Source organism: Ursus maritimus, unplaced genomic scaffold (genome assembly GCF_017311325.1).
Source record: "Ursus maritimus isolate PB19 unplaced genomic scaffold, ASM1731132v1 scaffold_13, whole genome shotgun sequence".
Lineage (NCBI taxonomy): Eukaryota > Metazoa > Chordata > Mammalia > Carnivora > Ursidae > Ursus > Ursus maritimus.
In genome coordinates, this window is record NW_024423675.1 from 20,189,857 (window position 1) to 20,212,513 (window position 22,657).

A 22,657-nucleotide genomic window follows, 5' to 3' on the forward strand; every position below is an offset into this window, starting at 1 on the left:
GCGTTTTCTCATGAACTGAATATTCAAGATAAACTACAGGTAAAAGATGATGGGGAGCTAATCATTTAAGTAATCTCAGACATTGTAAAGTTCTAAACTCACTGGATTCAAATTCAGTAAGGAAATATCTAACTTTCTAATTAGATAAAATGTTCATAAGTCCAGATATTTTAAATTCAGCAATTGATAAGCTTGCTTGGAAATCAGTTAGCTCTTATTGCATGGCATTGAGTTGCATTAACTGTGCACATAACAATTAGATGCTCTATTTTAATTTATAAAATATTTGTAAAAGATTGGCATTACTTTATATTCTTTTAAAAAAACTTAAATATTGTTGTACTCATATAATCATATTTCTCCTATCCAGACTCATTTAAGATAATGAGTGTGAGGGGAATGCACAAGAACACTTCTCCAAAGCCATTGGGTGGGGAAGAAAACTAGAGGGGCTGATTTTCCTGAGTTCTTGTATCCAGCAGGGCTGGAAAACTGACATTGTAGAGGTCAGCTGGTCTTGGCTAGAATAGAGCCCTGAGGGTGCTGCCTTGCTCCTGCAAAGAAGGCAGGCGAACAACCCAGGGGCAGACATATGGAAATAGCCATCCGAGGAGCACCTGGGGCACACAGTGAGGAGATTATTCACTCTTCTTGGAGCTGTCCCTGAGAGGTAGCTTCACAACATACCTCTCCAGGGACAAAGGAGCAGGAGCATGTGGGCACTATTTCCCTCCCCCACTCCTCAACATAAACACAGAGCCACCTGTGGAGGGCAGCTCACCTCAACACTAGCTGCCTAGCCTGCTTGCAACAAGTCCCACACCTCTGTGCTCTGGTGTGACAGCTCTGGTGTGACAGTCCTTCTCAGTCAAACCTCCCTCAGTCCTAGCATGGTGAGACTCTACCCCAGAAGATCAACACAGGCTTCTGCCCACACCACATCCCTAAAGCCTGGAGTCTTCAAAGTCAGCTGGCTTGGCTAGGATAGAACCAGGAGGGCACTGCACTGCTCCTGGAGAGGAGGCAGGCAAACAACCTGGAGGCAGACAGTGTGGAAACAGTGATCTGAGAAATGCCTGGGACACACAGAGGGGAGAATATTTACTCTTCTCAGAGTGCTTTACTGAGAGCAAAAGGCATGGAGACCCCTCTGTAAGGACAAAGGAGCAAGCAGGCACCATTTCCCTCCTGCCCCTCAGCATAAACACAGAGACACTTGCTGTAATCAGTACCATGCCAACATTGGCTGCCTAACCTGCTTATACCAAGTCCCACACCCCTGCATTTTGTTGTTACTGCCCTTCTTGGTCAGGTTTGCCTCAGTCCCAGCGTCGTGGGCCCCTTCCCCAGAAGACCAGCAGAAACCCCTGCCCACATCTCCAACCAGAGAGTTCTGCAGGGCTTCATTTCTACTGGAATTAGTATCAGGTCTCATTTAACAAGCAGACCATAGTACACTTAGTTAAGACATACCACATTCTGGCCAAGGACCAAATGTTGCCCATTGCAGGCAAGGACAGCCTCTGCAGACAACTGGCCTGAAGGATACAGCAGCCATAACACAGCAACAGAGTGCATGCAGCACACACTAGAAACTTCCCCTGAAACACCAGGCTTTTTTAATACACAGAAGAAGATGGAGACTTAGACAAAATGCCAAGACAGAGGAATTCATCTTGACAGAACAAGATAAGGTCATGGCCAGAGATCTAAGTGAAACAGATATAAGTAACATGTCTGATAGAGAATTTAAAGCAACAATCATAAGGATACTCTCTGGGCTTGAGAAAAGAGAGGAAGATTTCAGGGGGGCCTTTACTACAGAGATAAAAAAGTTAAAAAACAGATATGAAAAATGCAATAACTGAAATTCAAAGCAGACTTGATGCAATGAGCACAAGGATGGAAGAAGCAGAGGAATAAGTAAGTGATATAGAAGATAAAGTGATGGAAAATAATGAAGCTGAACAAAAGAACTATGGAACCCAAGAATAGACTTAGGGAATTCAGTGACTCCATCAAACATAATAACATTCATATTAAAGGAGTCCCAGAAGAAAAGGGAGAGAAAAGGGGGCAGAAAATTTATTTGAGGAAATAATAGGTGAGAACTTCCTAATCTGAAGAAGGAGACACATCCAGATCCAGGAAGCACAGAGAACTCCCATCAAAATCAAGAAAAGCAGGCCAATACCAAGACATATTGTGATTAAATTTGCAAAATACAGAGATTAAAAAGAAATCCTAAAAGCAAAAGTCCCTGTCTTACAAGGGAAGACCCATAAGGCTAGCTGCAGATCTTTCAATAGAAACTTGCCGAACCAGAAGGAGTGGCATGATATATTCAATGTGCTGAATGGGAAAAATCTGCAGCCAAGAATACTCTATCCAGCAAAGCTATCATTCACAGTAGAAGGAGAGATAAAGCGTTTCCCAGACAAACAAAAACTAAAGGAGTTCATGACCACTAAACCAACCCTGCAAGAAATATTAAAGGGGACTCTTGGAGTGGAAAGGAAAGACCAAAAGTGACAAAGACTAGAAAGGAACAGAACAAATCTCCAGAAACAACAAAACAAGTAATAAAATGACACTAAATACATATCTATCAGTAATTACTCTGAATGTAAATGGACTAAATGCTCTAACCAAAAGACATAGGGTGTCAGAATGGTTAAAAAAACAAGGCCCAGCTATATGCTGCCTACAAGAGACTCATCATAGACTTAAAGACACCTGCAGATTGAAAGTGAGGGGATGGAGAAGCATTTATCATGCAAATGGATATCAAAAGAAAGCCAGAATAGTAATACTTCTATCAAACTACATTTTAAACCAAAGATTAATGAGATGAAGAAGGGCCTCTGTCATAATAAAAGGGACTATCCAACAAGAAGATCTAACAATTATAAATATTTATTCCCCCAACATGGGTGACTCAAATATACGAAACAATAACAAACATAAAGGAACTAATTGATAATAATACAATAATAGTAGGGAACTTTAACACCCCACTTAAATTAACAGACAGATCATCTAAGCAGAAAATCAACAAGGAAATAATGATTTTGAAGACACACTGGACCAGATGGACTTAACAGATATATTCTGAACATTCCATCCTAAAGCAGCAGAATACACACTTTTTTCAAGTCCAGAATAGATCACATATACTAGGTCACAAATCAGGCCTCAACAAGTACAAAAAGATTGAGATCATACCATGCGTATTTTCTGACCACAATGCTAAGAAACTAGAAGTCAACCACAAGAAAAAATCTGGAAAGACAATAGATACATGGAGGTTAAACAACATAAAAGGATAAATTTTTAAAAAACCACGGAAACAAATGAAAATGAAAACACAATGTTCCAAAACCCTTGGAAGGCAGCAAAAGCAGTCCCAGGAGTAAAGTATATAGCAATACAGGCCTACCTCACAAAGCAAGAAAAATCTCAAACAACCTAACTTTACACCTAAAGAAGCTAGAAAAAGAACAACAAATGAAGCCTAAAGGCAGGAGAAGAAGGGGTATATAGAAACTGACAAAACAATAGAACAGATCAATGAAACCAGGAGCTGGTTCTTTGAGAGATTAATAAAATTGATAAACTCTACCCAGACTTATCAAAAAGAAAATAGAAAGGCCCCAAATAAATAAAATCACAAGTGAGAGAGGAGAAATAACAACCAACACCACAGAAAACAATTATAAGAGAATATTATGAAAAACTATATGCCAACAAATTGGACAACTTGGAAGAAATGAATAAATTCCTACAAACATATAAACTACCACAACTGAAACAGGAAGAAATAGAAACTTGAACAGACCAATAACCAGCAAAGTAATTGAATCAGTAATTAAAAAAATCTCCCAACAAAAGTCCAGGGCCAGATGACTTCACAGGTGAATTCTACCAAGCATTTAAAGAAGAGTTAATACCTATTCTTCTCAAACTATTCCAAAAAAAATAGAAATGGAAGGAAAACTTCCAAACTCATTCTACGAAGCCAACATTACCCTGGTACCAAAACCAGATAAAGACTCCACTAAAAAAAGAGACTACAGGCCAATATCCCTGATGAACATGGGTGTAAAAATTCTCAGTAAAATACTAGCAGATTGAATCCAACAATATACTAAATGTATCATTCACCATAATCAAGTGGGATTTATTCCTGGGCTGAAGGGGTGGCTCAATATTTGCATATCAGTCAACATGTTATACCACATTAGTAAAAGAAAGGATAGGAACCACATGATCTTCCAAATAGATGCAGAAAAAGCATTTGACAAAGTACAACATCCATTAATGATAAAAACCCTCAACAGAGTAGATTTACAGGAAACATACCCTGACATAATAAAAGCCATATATGAAAAACCCATAGCTAGTATCATCCTCAATGGGGAAAACTGAGAGCTTTACGTTTATGGTCAGGAGTAAGATAGGGATGTCCACTTTCACCACTGTTAATTTATCATAGTTCTGGAAGTCCTAGTCTCAGCAATCAGACAACACAAAGAAATTAAAGGCATCCAAATCAGCAATGAGGGAGTCAAACTTTCACGATTTGCAGATGACATGATACTCTATATAAAAAATCCAAAGACCAAAAAATTGCTAGAACTGCTACATGAGTTCAGTAAAGTCAGGATACTAAATCAATTTACAGAAATCCTTTGCATTTCTATACACCAATAATGAAGCAGCAGAAAGACAAATCAAGGAATCAGTCCCATTTACAATTGCACCAAAAACCATAAGATACCTGGGAATAAGCCTAACCAAAGGGGTAAAATATCTGTATTCTGAAAACTATAAAACACTGATGAAAGAAATTGAAGAAGACACAAAGAAATGCAAAAACATTCCATGCTTATGGATTGGAAGAACAAATATTGTTAAAATGTCTGTATTACACAAAAAATCTACACATTTAATGCAATCCCTATCAAAATACCAACAGCATTTTTCACAGAGCTAGAACATACAATCCTACAATGTGTATGGAACCACAAAAAACCCCGAATAGCCAAAGCAATCTTGAAAAAGAAAAGCAAAGCTAGAGGCATCACAATGCTGGATTCAGGTAGTATTTACAAAGCTATAGTGATGAAAACAGTATGGTACTGGCACAAAAATAGACACATAGATCTATGGAATAGAACAGAAAATCCAGGAATGAATCCACAACTATATGGTCAGTTAATCTTTGACAAAGCAGGAAAGACTATCCAGTGGAAAAACAGTCTCTTCAACAAATGGTGTTGGGAAGAATGGACCACTTTCATACACCAAATACAAAAATAAATTCAAATGGGTTAAAGACCTAAATATGAGACAGGAAACCATTAAAATCCTAGGGGAGAACACAGGCAGTAACTTCTTTGACATCAGCTGTAGCAACTTCTTTCTAGATTATATCTCCTGAGGCAGGAGAGACAAAAGCAAAAATAAACTATTGGGAATATAAAAACTTCCGCGTGGCAAAGGAAGACTTAAGGAAGAATTAAGGAAGAGTTAAGACTCCAGTCTTAATTCAGGCCTAATTTTTTGTCTTAATTACTCTAGTAACCTCTTTGTCTCTCTGCCAATAATTTCTTCCCCCTCCAGTCTGTGTATCTCATAGCCATCTGAATAACCTTGTCAGAATGTAAACATGATCATGTTATTTGCCTTTATATCCGTCATTAGTTCCCCATTGCTTGATCCTACAGAAGACAGACTCTTCAGTGTGATGTACAAAGTCCTTTACGGTTTGGCCCTTGCATACCTTTTTAGCCATCTCTTACTGCCAACATTTATTCACTAGGCTCCAGTCAAATTCACTAGGGTCTATCATGTCCCTCAATGATTTTACATTCTGTCTCTACTAAATAAATATTTCCAAATTTTGTGCTCCTGTTAAGCCTCTTGTTTTCTTGTTTTGGTCTCTTGTCTATCTTTCCTCAGTGTCTGGTCAGGCTTGATTAAACAACTTTAATCTCAGAGTCAGGCACTAAAAAACTGATTAGAAACTCCAAATCCATTCAATCCATTTATTTTATCATCTTCAGTATCTTTGTTAACTTGGGCTAGTCATATTCCCTTCATCAGGATATTCCCATTTCCTCTTGGATATAATCTAGACTCTCAGTGTTCTGAGAATTGAATGTTCCTGCCTTGAGTCTGGTGCCACCCTCACCTATGCTGAGTGTCCCTCAATCCAGGGATACTCTGTAGTTCCTTTTTAGAAAAAACAAAACAAAACTTCCAGTCTTCTTCCCCGATGGGGGTAAAGCAGTCTTCTGGCTTCATAGAGAGACAAAGGCAGTTTGGGCATATAATTTACTAACCTAAACTTTCATGTTGTTTTCTAGTGTTTGGCTCTATCTTTATTAATTAGAGAGGTGCAGCGAATTCCTGAGCTGCAGAGTAAACTTAAAAGTCGCTTTTCTTCCTTGGGTTAGGAGACTGCCTTTTTTGCATTAGCTAAATCTTATTACTCTTTGTACATCTGTTTTCTATTTTTCCAAAGTTTTGTTGTTGTCCTTGCAGGTTGATATCTTTTTTTAAAAAGTGTTTCAGTATTATTTTAGTGTGTTTCCAAGAGGGAGCAAAAGTTAGTGTGTATGTCCACTCTGGCATATTTACCTAAACTCCTCTTTCAAAACTGTTTGTAGTTCTAAATTATTTCTGACTTTACTTATTTCTCCATCAATCAGGAAAAGTTAGATAATCTCTTTTGTATTCCCATGACACTCTGTGTATGCTTTTGTTATGGAACTGATCCCATTGAGTCATATCTTGTTTTTAACTTGTCTCCCCTACCACATATTGTTATGCAACCAATCTACAGAATTTTTTCATCTGGGAAAACTGAATCTCTATAACTCCCCATTTACCCTTCCCCTCACCATTCTACTTTCTATGAACTTGACTACTCCAGATACTGCTTATAAGGGATCATACATTGTTTTGTCTTTTTTGTTGGCATATTTCTCTTAGCATGATGTCCTCAGTGTTTATCCATGTTCCAGTGTGTGTCAAAATGTCTTTTTTTTAAAGGCCAAATTACATTCCATTGTATGTATATACATTTTGTTTATTGTTGGATATTTGTGTGGCTTCCATCTTTTGGCTATTGCGAATGATGCCATTATGAGCATGAATGTACAGATACTTTCTCAAGAGACCCTGCTTTCAGTTCTTTTGGATATACTCAGAAGTGTCATTGTCTTTTAAGACATTGATAATTTTTAAGGAAAACAGTTTCCCCCTCTGTAAAAAATAGAATGTTTTTCATTTGGGGCTTTAATATTGTTTTCTTATGTTGAGATTCAGGTTATACATTCCTGGACAGAATACTGCTTGAGTGACATGTCTTTTTCACGGCTTCACATACAGAGGCACATGATGTCCATCTTACCTCTTAGGGGTGACATTAATTTTAATCATCCAATTCAAGTGTTATTTTGTTTCTCTTATATAGATATTCCTTTTTTTCTTGAAACTTATGAGGAATCTGTGGAAGAGATACTTCAAGACCATGCAGATATCCCACTCCTCATCAAAATTTCTACCCTTGGATTTAGTATTAATGCTTCTTGCCTAAATTAATCTTTACTATGATGGCTGCAAAATGATGATTTTTCAAATCCAGTAAGGGCTATTTTTTTAAAACCATTTTATTTATTTATTTGAGAGAAAGAGAGCACAGAGGGAGAGTGAGAGGGAGAAGCAGACTCCCCGCTGAGCAGAGAGCCCAGTGTGGGACTCGATCCCAGGACCCTGAGATCATGACCTGAGCCAAAGGCAGACACTTAACCGACTGAGCCACCCAGGTACCCCCAGTAAGGGCTATTTTCAAGTCAATTATTAATTGTGTTAAATAGATCAATTTGAATGTCAAGTGGTCAATATATTAAATGTAAGATTTGTTGCTACTATTAATACATTATACATGATAATCATTGAAGCATAATGATTAAGCTGCTTCTGAATTTTTGGAATGTAATAGTTATGGTATTCCTATAAAGTCATTGCATATTTTTAAAAATTAAATATATAGTGTGCTTTTTTTTTTTAAATATCACTTTTTTTTTGAGAGGGGGAGAGAGCATGAGCATGTGTGTGAGCGGTGTGGCAGGGGTTGGAGGGACAGAGGGAGGGAGAGGATCTCAAGCATGGGGCTTGATCCCACGACTCTGAGATCATGACCCGAGCCAAAACCAAGAGTAGGATGCTCAAGGGCCCCTAAAGATTTCACTTTTAAGAAATCTCTGCATCCAACATGGGGCTTGAACTCACAACCCTGAGATCAAGAGTCACATGCTCTACCAACTGAGCCAGCTAGATACCCCTATAGTGTGCTTTTCTTACTCTCAGTTTACAGATTGTTTACCAGATACTCTGTTGTCTGAATCCTGCTAGTGAACTCTGTATTTAACTAATAAGTAACCAAATAATATTCACTTTCTGCTATTGAAGAAGAACAAACTACAATATGGAGTAGCTTTGGGAACTTTAGCTGAATGGAAAGATAAAAATTCTCTTTCCTTTTTAAAGCATAAATCTCATTCTATGTGTGTAATTAAAACTGGTTGGTTTAAAGCATTTAACATCTCTTAAATATGTCTGACGTTGTTACAGGTTCAAGCAATATGGCAGATTAGATGTTCAGAGAAACCTCCTCTGGTAAAGAACTCAAATGCTGTATAAAATGTTAAAACAGCTTTTGAAAGGCATGGCTGAATTGGACGCAAAGTAAGGGGGAAAATATGAGGCTGTATCTAATGAGAAAGCCCAGTTCCATAGAGATAATTGAGCCCTGGAACCCATTTTATCCCTGAGGACACCTTCCATGATCTCTCATGGCGCAGAACCTGGGCATTAAGGTGTTTCTGCTTGCATGGGGCAAAGGACAAATTCTGATGGTCATGCTCAGTGGTAAGTTTGGACACTGCAGTGTAAAAAGCTGGGATCCCCAAAGGATAAAACCTTCTATTAATGACAGGAAAATAACCTGCTCTTCAGAATGACACTGTTTCATCCTTGACTTTGGATGAAGTGGACAAAAAGAATCTCTCCTCATCACAATTCTATTCTCATGTGGGTTTGGAGTTGGAATTCATACTGCCCCCCAAAAAACACCAAAAAAACCCAACTCAATATAAAAGTTGTTTAATGGTGTCTTGGGTTTGGGATGCCCTAAGGACCAGGAGAAACAAATAGAAATCCTCTCTGAAGAAAATTGCTTTAAATACTGGCTTTGAAGTATTGGCTTTGAAGTATTTCCCTAGTTAAAGGTCCAAGCATACAGGCTTATTAGAGACTATTCTTGGGATCAATACATGTGGAAAGAAGAGGAAGGAAGCACTATTAGAGAAGTCCAGCTTCAGTGAAGACCCAACAAAGGTTTCACTGATACTACAGGGAGCTCTGGAGATGGGGTGGTCCTTTGGAGTTGCCTTGAGTTGGGGCAAGAGGGTCAGGCATTTTTATCCTCAGTGGATGTGGGATGCCCCTGGAAGGAGCCTTGACCTTAGATGAGACAATATTCTTTAGACAAAGCAATCCCCACAGAGGGCCAGCAGCCAAGAGCCACTTTCTGGCAGCATTCCCAGGAGCTGTGGGAAAAGTTCACATTCCTGAAAGGGAATCCAGGCAGTGCATCATAATGTCCACCACAATGAGCAAAGAAAACTTGTAGGTGAACATAGCAAGCATTGACTTTATAAATCAAAGCAATATTGTCTAATTTGTGTGGTTAAAATAAAAATAGAACTAAAAATTTCAGAACCATAGTATTATAGGAGTCTGAAGGGGAGTGATTGGAATTAATGTCTTCTAGGATCTATGTTCTATGATAGAATACTATACAGAAGGGAAAATGAATACCGTACAGCTCCATGTTCCAATATAAATACGAAGATACATTGAATGAAAAAAGTATGGTTCCATTTATATAAAGTTTAAAAACCATCAACACCAAACAATATATGGGTAAGGATACATACAAATATGATAAAACTTAATAGGCATTAAAATGAGTAACACGAAATTCAAAGCAAGGAATGGGGAAGGCGCACAGGGCTTCAACAGCACTATCACACTATTTCTTAATCTAGGTGTAGATACACAGAAATTTGTTTTGTTATAATTCCTTTAACTATACATGTATGTATTACGTATATGGTAAATTATTTTTTAACTCTATTAAGGTATTAAGGAGAAAGGAATCTGCTGGTCTTGGTAACCAGAACATGCTAAAATTATCTTTATCTCCTAAATTAAATTAGCTGTGCTAATCTGGATCTAGTCAAGTCTGCTGAGATTTAATCAGAAATAAGTTATCACTTATATGATTGAGTCATCTCCATTTGATTTATCAATTTTGCCCTCAATTAGGGGATGGGATTACTCTTTTACAGGCATTTCAGATACAGGGATGAAATTTGAAGTTTGAAAATGATCCTAAATTCTGCAGCAAGTTTTTGTTAGATGAATTCAATATGTAATATAATAGTTATCACAGTCAATATTCTATGCAACCTCTATATCAATAAATATAGAAGCTCTACTTTTTTCTCCCAAAATCTGTTTAATCCATAAAAATCAGAGAAAGCAGCTTTGAATTCAGCATGAGGATAGTGAGCTCTGTCTCTCTGGAGACATAGAGCAGAGCTTTGATGACTTGTTAAAGATACTGTGAGAGTAAGTTTGTATTGAAAGAAAGGGTTAGAAGAGATGGCCCCTAAGATGCTCTTAGATTTCACTAAGATTACACGATCCTATGCTGATTCAGTGTTTCTTACCTCCCATTTCTCTCCAGAAGGCATTTTCCTGATGACTGTCCATTAGGGCAGTTTCTGTTTCAATAAATATAAATCAACCATGGTCCTTAAGAGATAATATTTTTCTCTAGCTTCATGGATTTTGGATTGCAGGAAACTTGAGCTGTGTGATTAGTAATTAGTTAGTGTCTCTGAACTTTGGCTCCTACATCTATAAAATGAGAAGATTGCAGCTGATCTAAATTTTAAATGGATATAGGAAATTTCCCTGTCAATTCTAGAACTCCCAAATATTTATGACTTATACAGATTTATGGTACAGTGGACTTCTCAAACATTTTGAGTATAGTCACCATTGTTTCAAACCAAATAACTTGAAATATATCCTTTGTCACCTCTTAATACTTTTTGGAGGAAAGTATAAGATAATGTTTTTTTAAAAACCAGACTAGGGGCTCCTGGGTGGCTGAGTCAGTTAAGCATCTGCCTTCCGCTCAGGACATCTCAGGATCCTGGGATCAAGCCCCATATCATGTTCCCTGGTCAGTGGGGAGTCTGCTTCTGCCACTCCCCATCCCCGTGCTCTCTCTCTCAAATATAAATAAAATCTAAAAAAAAAAAAAAAAGACTTTCACCGTATTCTAAAGTTACTTGAATTTGATTGTACCTTAACCTTCAGATTATTTATACGTCCCTGTAATTCAAATGTCTCATTTTTATAATTTTACAATGCTATAATTTTTTGAATGACACTTTAATCTTAAGTCTATAGCAGTATTCTTTCATTTTTAATAGAAATTATTAAGGGATAAATATTTTACAGTAGTTTAGGTAAAAATACTAATATTTGGGTCAGAAACTAATAAAATTACATATAAATTAAATGTGAGTCAAAAGCATGGTTTTAGTTTTGTTCTCCCATTTGATTATACTGGGAAATTGTTAATTATTTTAAATTATTGCATACAGGATAACACATTAATAATTTCCTATTCAATTTATTAAGCTTAAGAAATTACTGAAGGTCAGTTATAGGGGGAAAATAAATCAAGGCAGAGTTACATAATTGTTTCACATCTTATCAAGTAGGAAACTCTAAATTGCAAATAACTTTATTATGTCCTCTAAATAGCATAAACCTTAGGCATCTGTTGTTATGTCCTCGTCACTATTCCTGTGTTTAATTCACTGTGAAACAAAGGTAAAAGTTGCAGTCAGTATATTACTTTGCTAGGGCTTCCAAAACAAATACCACAGACTAGGTGGCTTAAACAACAGAAATTTATTTCTCACAGTTCTGGATGCTACAAGTCCAAGATCAAGATGTCAGTAGATTTGGTTTCTTCTAAGGACTCTCTCCTTGGCTTGCAGATGGTTGTCTTCCACTGTGTCTTCACTTGGTCTTTTCCTGATCCCTGGCACACATCCCTGGTGCATAATTTGTATGTCCAAATTTCCTCTTTTTCCAAGGACACCAGTTAGATTGGATTAGAGCCCATCCTAAGGGTTTCGTTTAAGGCCCTATCTCCAAACACAGTCAGTCTAAAATACTGGAGGTTAGAGCTTCAACATATGAATTTTGGGGGAATAATGAATTCAGTCAGTGAAATTGTATATAGTGTACTTTCCTGTCACAGAAGTTTTCAAGAATGAAAATTATTGATTCTGTGCAAATGACTTGCATGATGGGTACAATTGTTTGCACTGTGACTTACAGCAGGTTAGCTCACAGGATGGATGACATGACACAATTTATGAATCCTAGATGATTTTAAGCCAGGTAATTGAAGTTCTCTGCAAAAGGACATCCTAATTTGAATAAAATTTCTATGTCTTTTGCTGGTTTCTCTTCCTCACTTGCCCTTTTAGCATGGGGCCTTTGGAGCTGTCTTCAGTTCTTAAATTATACCATCAGTGGTCTCTTCCTTTTCAAAATCAATTGACTTTTTAAAATCTAAACTACTCCCTCCTTGAAACAATCTCTTCTCTTTATTTCTGACATCATACTTTTCTGGTTCTTTTCCATCATAGGTTTCTCTTTCTCTTGTTTTCCTTCCTTATCTGAAATCTTTTCTATTTATACTTTTCCTTTTAGGTGACTTTTATTCTCTATGGTTTTATGTACCATCCATATGCTGACAATGCCATTCTTTATATTTCTATATTAGACCTCTCCTCCAAGCTTTAGACTCTTCTATCAGACTACCTATTTCATATCTTAACTTGGATGTCTCACACTTAGACTGGTGTTTGACACATATCAGTACTATATGAGTATTAGCCATGGTCTTTGTTTTTTAATAAATGGCACTATCATCTACCCAGTTATTTAAGCTAGAAAACTAGATTTCTCCCTTTTCTTCTCCTCTTAATCCAGTTCATCACTTACATCTTCAAGATACATCTTGCTTCTATACACTCTCTTCATCTCCGTTGTCACCACCATAATCCAAATGCAGCATCATCTCACACCTGGCTAACTGCAAATGTCCCCAAAATATGGGCTGTTAAATATAGTGATTAAGAACCCAGGCTTTGGAATTGAACTGGCTAGGTTTAATTCCTGGGTCCACCACTTGCAAGTTGGATGAACTTGAGTAACCTCTTTGCCTCTATTTCTTCATTTACAAAATGAGAATAATAATAATAATAAAGCAGAATAGGAAGCAGAGAGTACCCCATTCCTAGAACCCATTGTAGTATCTCTGTCTCCTAATGCTGTCTCCCTAATAGTCTTATGCAGAGATGATGGCACAGTCAGCCACTAGCAGGAATAGACACTGGTTGTTAAAAAGACCATTTTGAAATAACTGCTTTCCTCAAGAGCAAGTAAAAATGCTTTGTAGTACAGTATTTGTGTCTAGCACAGTTTTTGGGGGGGGGGGAGGAGTATTTCTTTATGCAGTGGTTCCTTAGTTGCAGCCCACAAAGATATCTTAATTTTATATATGATAGAGAAAATGGATCATTTCCCTGGTTCTTTACAAGCTGTCAGTAATGGTTCTAGTTATAACTTGAGTTTCCCTAAGCTTTACTAGGCTATTGATGCAGATGAGGCCCACATTTCACAGCCTTTTGCCCCCACTTGCAAATCCTCTGTAATGCTCCACAGGATTTTCTGAGGTCTTTTCAATGACCTACAGCTAGGATCCATACCAGATATGTCAGAATCCTTGGAGGTTGGGGCTTAGGCACCTCTCTACTTTCAGAAATTTTTTCTCTAGAAATTTCTGTCATACATGCCCATGAATATGTCCCTTCCAGCTGCTCTCTCTCTCTCTTGCTGAATAATACTAACAATGCACCAGAGCCCTCAAAATGTCAAAACTGTGTTAAGTGATCTCTAATAACTTTCCTCTTCATTGGAAGAGGCAGGACAGCTAATGCCCCAATCTTTTATAGAGATATTGGTGAAATATTTCTCAGTTTTTACTTACAGTCCTCTCCCTTCCCAAGACCCACGTGTGAGTCCATGGGACTGGGTCAGAGATGAATTAGAATGACCATGACTGTGCTTTACTCAAAATTACTCCTCCCTTTCTCCATCAAGTGAGGCTTTGACTTTGGATCAAGCTTTCTGTACTTCTTTCATCTTCCTTCAGAGTGAGTTTTTCTCCCGGAATGCCACAGTTCTTTATGTATATAAACTTCTGGGTTTATGCACTGGGTTTGTATGGGTTTGTAACACAGGACTAGATTCTAAGGGTTAAGCTGGGACGTCTATTACAATGACATCCACTGAGCAGCATAGCGTGTCTCCTCTCATTTCTATACTTTTTCCTTTTTCTTCACCTACCAGTGGGTTGTTATTCTGCTTATCCCCACTTTAAGATGTGTTTACACATTTAATTTAAATAAATTTTAGTCCAAGTTTAACTTATTGGCATCTTCTAAGTAGTCATTCCATTTACATTAAAACCCTCAAATTTGAATTTGTTTTTTCACTGGTACAAAATCTGATTTGTAAAATAAATATTATATTTGGCAAAGAGGAAGCAGAGTCCTCCCAAGACCTCAGGGCATAGTGATTAATGGCAAAATTTCACTCTTTTTATTATTGGAGGAACTTACCAGGAGCCAAAAACTAAGATATCTTGAGTAACTCCAAGGTTCCTGGGATAGCTTCCGCCACATACCTCTCTCTGAAGATGTATAACCATGTTCAGCACTTCTGTACTTTGGGATCCTACCTCTACTTCATTGTGAGCCAGCTGTGACTAACTTTGCTCTCTTGTTTTTTGAGGGAACGGCAACTTAGATAGATGCAGTCTCCCATGGGGAGCAGACAGTATCTGAGCAGCAACAACCTGGAGGGATGGAGACATGGTTAGTAAATGGTAGCTGATACTAATAACAATAGCAAAAAATGATGGCTTCTCAAGAGCAAAGAGCGTCAGATATTCTAGCAAAGCTTCCTAGGCTATTTAACTTTATTTTATTAAAGATTTATTTATTTATTTTAGAGAGGAGTGTGTGTGTGTGTGTGTGTGTGTGAGCTTGAGGAGGGACAGTAGGGGAAGGAGAGGGAAAGAATCTCAAGCAGACTCCCTGCTGAGCACGGAGCCCAATGCAGGGCTCTATCGCAGGATCCTGAGATTATGACCTGAGCCAAAATCAAGAGTCGGACACGTAATCGACTGAGCCATCCAGGCGCCCCTTTTCTGAAGTATTTAAATTACAGAGAGGAAAAGAAATGATTTGGGGAAAATTAGACAAAAAAACTACCTGCTAAAATGATTGAAAGGGCTCTCCTAAAAAATAAAACGTTAAAATTAAATAAAGCCGCCCAGAATGACAGAGCTATTGTAGATTCTTCAGATAGAGAGATTCTAAATTATGATTAAAATGCTGGTGCATTGGGGTGCCTGGGTGGCTCAGCTGATTAAGTATCCAACTCTTGATCTCAAAATAGGTCTTGATTTCACCGTCTGAGTTCAAGCCACACATTGGGCTCCACACTGGGTGTAGAGCCTACTTAAAAAAAAAATACACATTAAATGGAGTTGTGTCATATTCAATGATTAGATTCAGAGATTGATATATCCAAAATTACCCTTGAAAATCCCTTAAGAAGCCAGTACATTGGAATTCAACAATCAGTCTTTGAGGATTGAGGAGCTTGTGTTTCAAAGCTATGTTGTATTTTAGAATATGTACTTTCCGTAAGAACCCTAGAGTCACACTGTTTGTAGAGAGATGCTCAGATGATGAGAGGTATATGAACTTATGATCAACTGAGAAACCAGCAAATTCACACCACCATATAATTAATGCTCACTCCAGAGCATATGCTCACTGAAAATAAGGCAGAATTATCCATACTATTTTTACAGTAGTCATTTTTCTTTCTTGTATTGATGAGCTTATTATAATTGAATTTGTGATAATTAACTTCATAAAGAAACAATGCCACAGTATATGATTATGTATTTATGTTAAGTTTTACCTGAATTTTTGTCATTTAAATAGAAAAGAATGATGCTATACTATATTATTCCTTTATTCTCTACAGATAATGGATTCTGAATTAATGCATAGTATGGTAGGAAGCTATCTTAAACCTCCAGAAAGAGTGTTTATTCCATCATTTAGCCAGAATTATGAATCATCTCAGACTCACCACTCTGCAAACTTAGAAGTTACTGCTCCTAAAATGCTTCATAGTCCAAATAGCCAAGGTAATTCTAATATAAAATCATATTTAAAATTAGGGGAATGATATGAAATATATAAAGCTTTACATTTTTATGTAGAAAATAATATCATGTGTCTCTTAACAAAACTATTAATTTTGACTCTGTTGCTTAAAGTTTCCATAAACATAGATAAGTTATTTAACATTTTTTATTTTGGCTTCTTCAGCTATAAGGTGAAGATTAACAAGCTAGACACATAATTACAATTTTATCCTAAAAAATCACAAGAAAATAAGAAAATACTCTGAAGAATCAAAGGTCAGATTTGTAATCCTTCTAAACTAGATGATTTGAATACTATTGAATTAAGTAAAGTTGTCTCTTATTCAAGGATTAAATTCAGAAGTTGCCTATTTCCAAAATTACCCTTGAAAATTCCTTGGGAAGCTAGTACATTAGAATAACTACAAAATATAAGTATTGTAACTTTTAAAATATAAACTTAGGATATCAGAATTGAATTAAGAAAACATTTTATGACTTCAGGCATACCTATGCCATACAGATTACCTTCTAAAATGCTGGTTATCACCTTGCTTTTTAATATTCTATAACAATGGTTACCATTAATAAATAGACTAGCTCTGTGGAGTAAAAAACCACAAGAATATTCCAAATCAGCAAACCAGGTATTGCATATTTAAAGAACAATAAATATAATTTCTTTATCTCATTTGTAAAAAAAAAAAAAAAAAAAAGAACCAAATGGCAATCTCTAGCAAACATCTTTCTAATTGGAAATGAACTACAGACATACCTTGGAGATATTATGGGTTCGGTTCCAGACCACCACAATAAAGCAAATATATCACAATAAAGTGAGTCAAATGAATTTTTTGGTTTCCCAGTACCTATAAAAGTTCATTCAGACTATACTGTGGTCCATTAATTGTGCAATAGCATTGTGTTGAAAAAACAATGTGGTACATATCTTAACTAAAAAATACTTTATTGCTAAAAAATGTTAAGCATCATCTGAGCTTTCAGTGAGTCATAATCACTGATCACAGATTGCCATAACAAATATAATAATAACAGAAAGTTTGAAATACTGCAAGAATTACCAAAATGTGACACAGAAACATGAAGTGAGCAAATGCTGTTGGGAAAATGGCGCTGGTAGATTTACATAGGGTTGCCACAAACCATTGTTCAATTTGTAAAGAATGCATTATCTATAAAATGCAATAAAGTGACACACAATAAAACGAGGTATGCTGGCATATGAAAATTAACCTATAACATTTACTTATGTTCCATTCCACTCCAGTTTTATAGTTTGAAGTTATAACTGAATAGAAAGTGTTATTTGAAAATTTTGTAACTCCGAACATGCCCGAATCATGATGATATTAATATAGCTGTATAAAAATCACAGTAGTACATGTGTACCACTTAAAATCTTTCAAGCCTGATGTGAGTTAAACCACTAGGTCATAATTTTTTTTTTCTGGTGAAAGAAACTGTATCCTAACTCATACGTTCTGATTATTTATACTATATCTTAGACAAAGAAACAAATGTTTGTCATTTAACTAAAATTGAACATATCAAGAACTGAGAAAAACCTTTGACATTAAACCTAAATTTCCATGTTAATTAATGACACTACATCTTAATTTTCTTTATCCATACAGACTCTTATGCCTCCTAGACTGTACATTATTTGAAGATAATTATTTTATTGAATTAAGTTTTGATTATTAGCTATCTCAAACCTAGAAAATTACTAAACACAATCATGAATCATAATAGTTTTTAGAAGATATGTTAGAAAAAATTTGTCCCTCTTTATAGCGTTTTAGTGATTTTTTTGAGGAATATATATTATATGTTTTTCTGGCTCACTAACAAAAATATGCTGTTCACTTTTATTGCTACTATGTAAGTGTTCAAAAATTTTCACTGAAGTAACAAGCAGATATTTTTCCAACAGCTCTTATTTTAGCCTTAAAAACTCTTCAGGAAAAGATTCATCGTTTAGAGTTGGAGAGGACACAAGCTGAGGATAACCTAAACGTTCTTTCCAGAGAAGCAGCACAGTATAAAAAGGCCTTGGAGAAAGAAACAAATGAGAGAAATCTGGCACACCAGGAACTGATAAAGCAGAAAAAAGGTAAGGAAATTCTATAGTTCTCAGAAACAAGGAGTTATCAAAATTTACAACTTGAAAATAAAAAGCCCAGTCTAAGATTTACTCAAATATCTTTGTTCTTATATATATTCAAACCTTAAGGCCTTGTTCACAGACAGTTTGATATTTGCATTAAAAAGATAGCACTTTGAGCTTACTTCTATTATATATTATCCCAGTTCATAAATTCTTGAGATTAAAAGACAAATTAAGTTTTTAGACAGATTGTGTTTAGATATTAGAATATTTTCAGAATACCAACAAAATCTAGTTTTTCCTATAATATAATTGAAATACTTTATATATTCAGTCAACACTGGTTTTTAAAATTTGAAAATATAAAGCAACACTAGTAATTAAACAATACGGAGACCATAAAAATGAATAAAAAATTTTCTTAACTTGAAAGATTAGGGGCGCCTGGGTGGCGCAGTCGTTAAAGCGTCTGCCTTCGGCTCAGGGCGTGATCCTGGCGTTCCGGGATCGAGTCCCACATCGGGCTCCTCGGCTGGGAGCCTGCTTCTTCCTCTCCTGCTCCCCCTGCTTGTGTTCCCTCTCTCGCTGGCTGTCTCTCTGTCACATAAATAAATAAAATCTTTTAAAAAAAAAAAAAAAGATTAATTAGAGCAAGTGGACAGGTAAGTACAGGTTTCTGTGGAAGTTTTGAAAAAGACATCTGGACTTCAGTTTCAGAGATTTAAAACATAAGTTCTTTATATAATTTTTACCTCATGATGTATGGCTTTCTTTTTCCTTGTACTACATTTACCCTCATAAATAAGGTTCAAGTTCGTGTTTCAACTTATAAATAGAGTGAAGAAATGAGAAAATTTTTTCTGAGGTAATTAGACAAAACTGGAATAAAGAGCTGAGGAAAGTAAAAAATTAAAGGATTAGAAAGAGGTTGCTTACTTAAGAAATAACTATGCTATCAGTAGTCAAGAACAGAGAAAATGGGAATGGAAGATTGCATATACCTGAGTTGCCTGAAAGAGAAAAATACATTGATAGAAAAGAGACTTTTGGTCCTCTCTTTTTCCAGATAATGTCATTTCCCAGGAACAGCCAGGATTTTTATCATTCCACAAGTCACTGACATTTTACTCTTTCAGAAGTTTGCCCTGTGGGTCTTTTAGGGGAAGACAATGTTAAACTAGTATTATGTAGTTAATGAGATATTCACAAAATGTATGTCCACAACACTTACAGAGTCAGTACTTAGAACTAAAGAATCCTTGAACGTTTAGTTCTTTTTTTTTTTTTTAATGATTTTTTATTATATTATGTTAGTCACCATACAGTACATCCCCGGTTTCCGATGTAAGGCTTGATGGTTCATTAGTTGTGTAGAACACCCAGTGCACCATGCAATACGTGCCCTCCTTACATTGAGCGTTTAGTTCTTGATTGAATTTATATAATGTATTTCTTGTGATTACCAAATCTCTGGTCTATGTGATAATCCAGACATTATTACTTTTTCTTTTTCACAGATATTACTATACAGTTAAGTTCAGCTCAGTCTCGTTGTACTCTTCTAGAGAAGCAACTAGAATATACAAAGAGAATGGTTCTCAATGTAGAACGAGAGAAGAATATGATCCTAGAACAACAGGTAAACACATTTTCTATAGGAATATAATATAACTTAATATGTTTTTGAAGAATATTTAATGTCATGGGAAAATTGTATCATAATCTTAAGTAGGATAGAAAGCTATTTTGGGAGATTTCCACTTACAGTGAAGCAGAGTAGGTCATTTGAACCAAGCTTTCTGTAGAAGAAAACAAGAAAAACCGGGCAGGATATTAAAGACGAAGGAAGGAAGGGAGGGTGGGAGGGAAGAAAGGAAGGAGAAAGGATAGAAAAGAAAGGAGATAAGGGAGACAGGGAGGGTGGAAGAAAAGTGAAAAATACATAAAGGCATTGGAGAGTTATTGAAGTCATGAAAATCACCAATTCAAAATCTGTGTGTGTACTTAAATCCAAAGAGTTTGGCCTCCAGAAAGGTTGATTTCAGGCCTCATCCTTCTTAGGGAATTTCTGATTCCAGAAAAGTCCACTGAGAGGCTAAATAATGCTTTTCTTTTAAGATTTTATTTTTTTATTTGAAAGACAGCAGAGAGAGAGAGAGATTACACATGAAGGGGGGAGGGGCAGAGAGAGAGGGAGAAGCAGACTCCTCACTGAGCAGGGAGCCCGATGCGGGGCTTGATCCCAGGACCCTGAGATCATGACCTGAGTGGAAGGCTTAACTGACTGAGCCACCCAGGTGCCCCTAAATAATGCTTTCAAAGCTAAATAATGCTTCTTAATGCTATTAAGAAGTTGAAGTTAGATTCCAGGGCCTATCAAGAATAGGAACCTTGATAAATCGCTTGTGCTCTGAATGCTTTGTAAAGGTGAACAAGAAAGAAAACTACCCAAATTACAACTCTGTCAGAGTAATCCAGAAAATTTTAGTGTCTGAAATTGGATTAAAGTGATCCTGGATAGCTAATGTTCCTGGGGACATCAAATTATTTCTATAAACATTTCTTTAACACAGTGAAAAACTTGCAATCAGACATAACCAGGCAGAAGGAATTAAGCCACTATGAAAATTGCTTTCATTAGTGTTTTATAGTTTTCAGAGTACAGTTCTTTCACCTTTTTGTTTATTCCCAGGTATCTTATTGTTTTTGGTGTAGTGTTAAATAAGATTGATTCCTTAATTTCTCTTTCTGCTACTGCTTCATTATTGGTGTACAGAAATGTAATGGGTGCCTGGGTGGCTCAGTCGCTTGAGTGTCCGACTCTTGATCTCAGCTCAGGTCTTGATCTCAGAGTTGTGAGTTCAAGTCCTACATGGGGCTCCACATTGGGCGTGTAGCCTATTTAAGTAAAAACATTTTAAAAAAAGAAAGAAATGCAACAGATTTCTGTAAATTGATTTTATATCCTGTGACTTCACTGAATTCATTTATCAGTTCTAGCAGTTTTTTGGTAGAGTCCTTCAGGTTTTCTATATAGAGTGTCATGTCATCTATAAATAGTAAAAGTTTTACTTCTTCCTTGCTGGAACACTGATGAAAGAAATTGAAGATGGCAGAAAGAAATGGAAAAACTTTCCATGTTCATGGACTGGAAGAACAAATATTGTTAAAACGTCTATACTACCCAAAGCAATCTGCACATTTAATGCAATCTCTTATCAAAATACCACAGTATTTTTCACAGAGCTAGAACAAACAATCCTACAATGTATATGGAACCACAAAAAAACCCGAATAGCCAAGGTAATATTGAAAAAGAAAAGCAAAGCTGGAGGCATCACAATTCTGGACTTCAAGTTGTATTTCAAAGCTATAGTGATCAAAACAGTATGGTACTGGCACAAAAATAGACACATACCAATGGAACAGTTTAGAAAACCCAGAAATGAACCCACAACTATATGGTCAATTAATCTTCAACAAAGCTGGAGAGACTATCCAGTAAAAAAAAGACAGTCTCTTCAACCAATGGTGTTGAGAAGACTGGACAGCAACATGCAAAAGAATGAAACTAGACCACTTTCTTACACCAAGCACAAAAATAAATTCAAAATGGATTAAAGACCTAAATGTGAGACAGGAAACCATTAAAATCCTAGAGGAGAACACAGGCAGTAACTTCTTTGACATTGGCTGTAGCACCTTCTTTCTTTTTTTTTTTTTTTTAAAGATTTTATTTATTTATTTGACAGAGAGAGACAGCCAGCGAGAGAGGGAACACAAGCAGGGGGAGTGGGAGAGGAAGAAGCAGGCTCATAGCGGAGGAGCCTGATGTGGGGCTCGAACCCAGAATGCTGGGATCACGCCCTGAGCCAAAGGCAGACACTCAACCGCTGTGCCACCCAGGCGCCCCATGTAGCACCTTCTTTCTAGATATGTCTCCTGAGGCAAGGGAGATAAAAGCTAAAATAAACTGTTGGGACTTCATCAAAACAAAAAGCTTCTTCATGGCAAAGGAAACAATCAACAAAACTAAAAGGCAACCTACAGAATGGGAGAAAATA

The 22,657-nt window shown here is 36.5% G+C and overlaps 1 protein-coding gene across 5 annotated transcripts in view; it reads left to right on the forward strand.

The window, feature by feature from the left end:
- The window catches only part of CEP57L1 (centrosomal protein 57 like 1), a 75,942-nt gene that overhangs the window by 34,226 nt on the left and 19,059 nt on the right, over positions 1 to 22,657 (forward strand). For 3 of the 5 annotated variants that reach the window (XM_040627610.1, XM_040627611.1, XM_008706238.2), the window contains 4 exons: positions 15,031 to 15,113; positions 16,300 to 16,465; positions 18,420 to 18,599; positions 20,111 to 20,232. In XM_040627610.1, coding sequence (XP_040483544.1) covers positions 15,111 to 15,113; positions 16,300 to 16,465; positions 18,420 to 18,599; positions 20,111 to 20,232 — 471 coding nt within the window. In that variant the 5' untranslated portion in view covers positions 15,031 to 15,110. The remainder of the gene's footprint in view (positions 1 to 15,030; positions 15,114 to 16,299; positions 16,466 to 18,419; positions 18,600 to 20,110; positions 20,233 to 22,657) is intronic. The other 2 variants (XM_008706242.2, XM_040627612.1) reach the window with 2 other exon arrangements.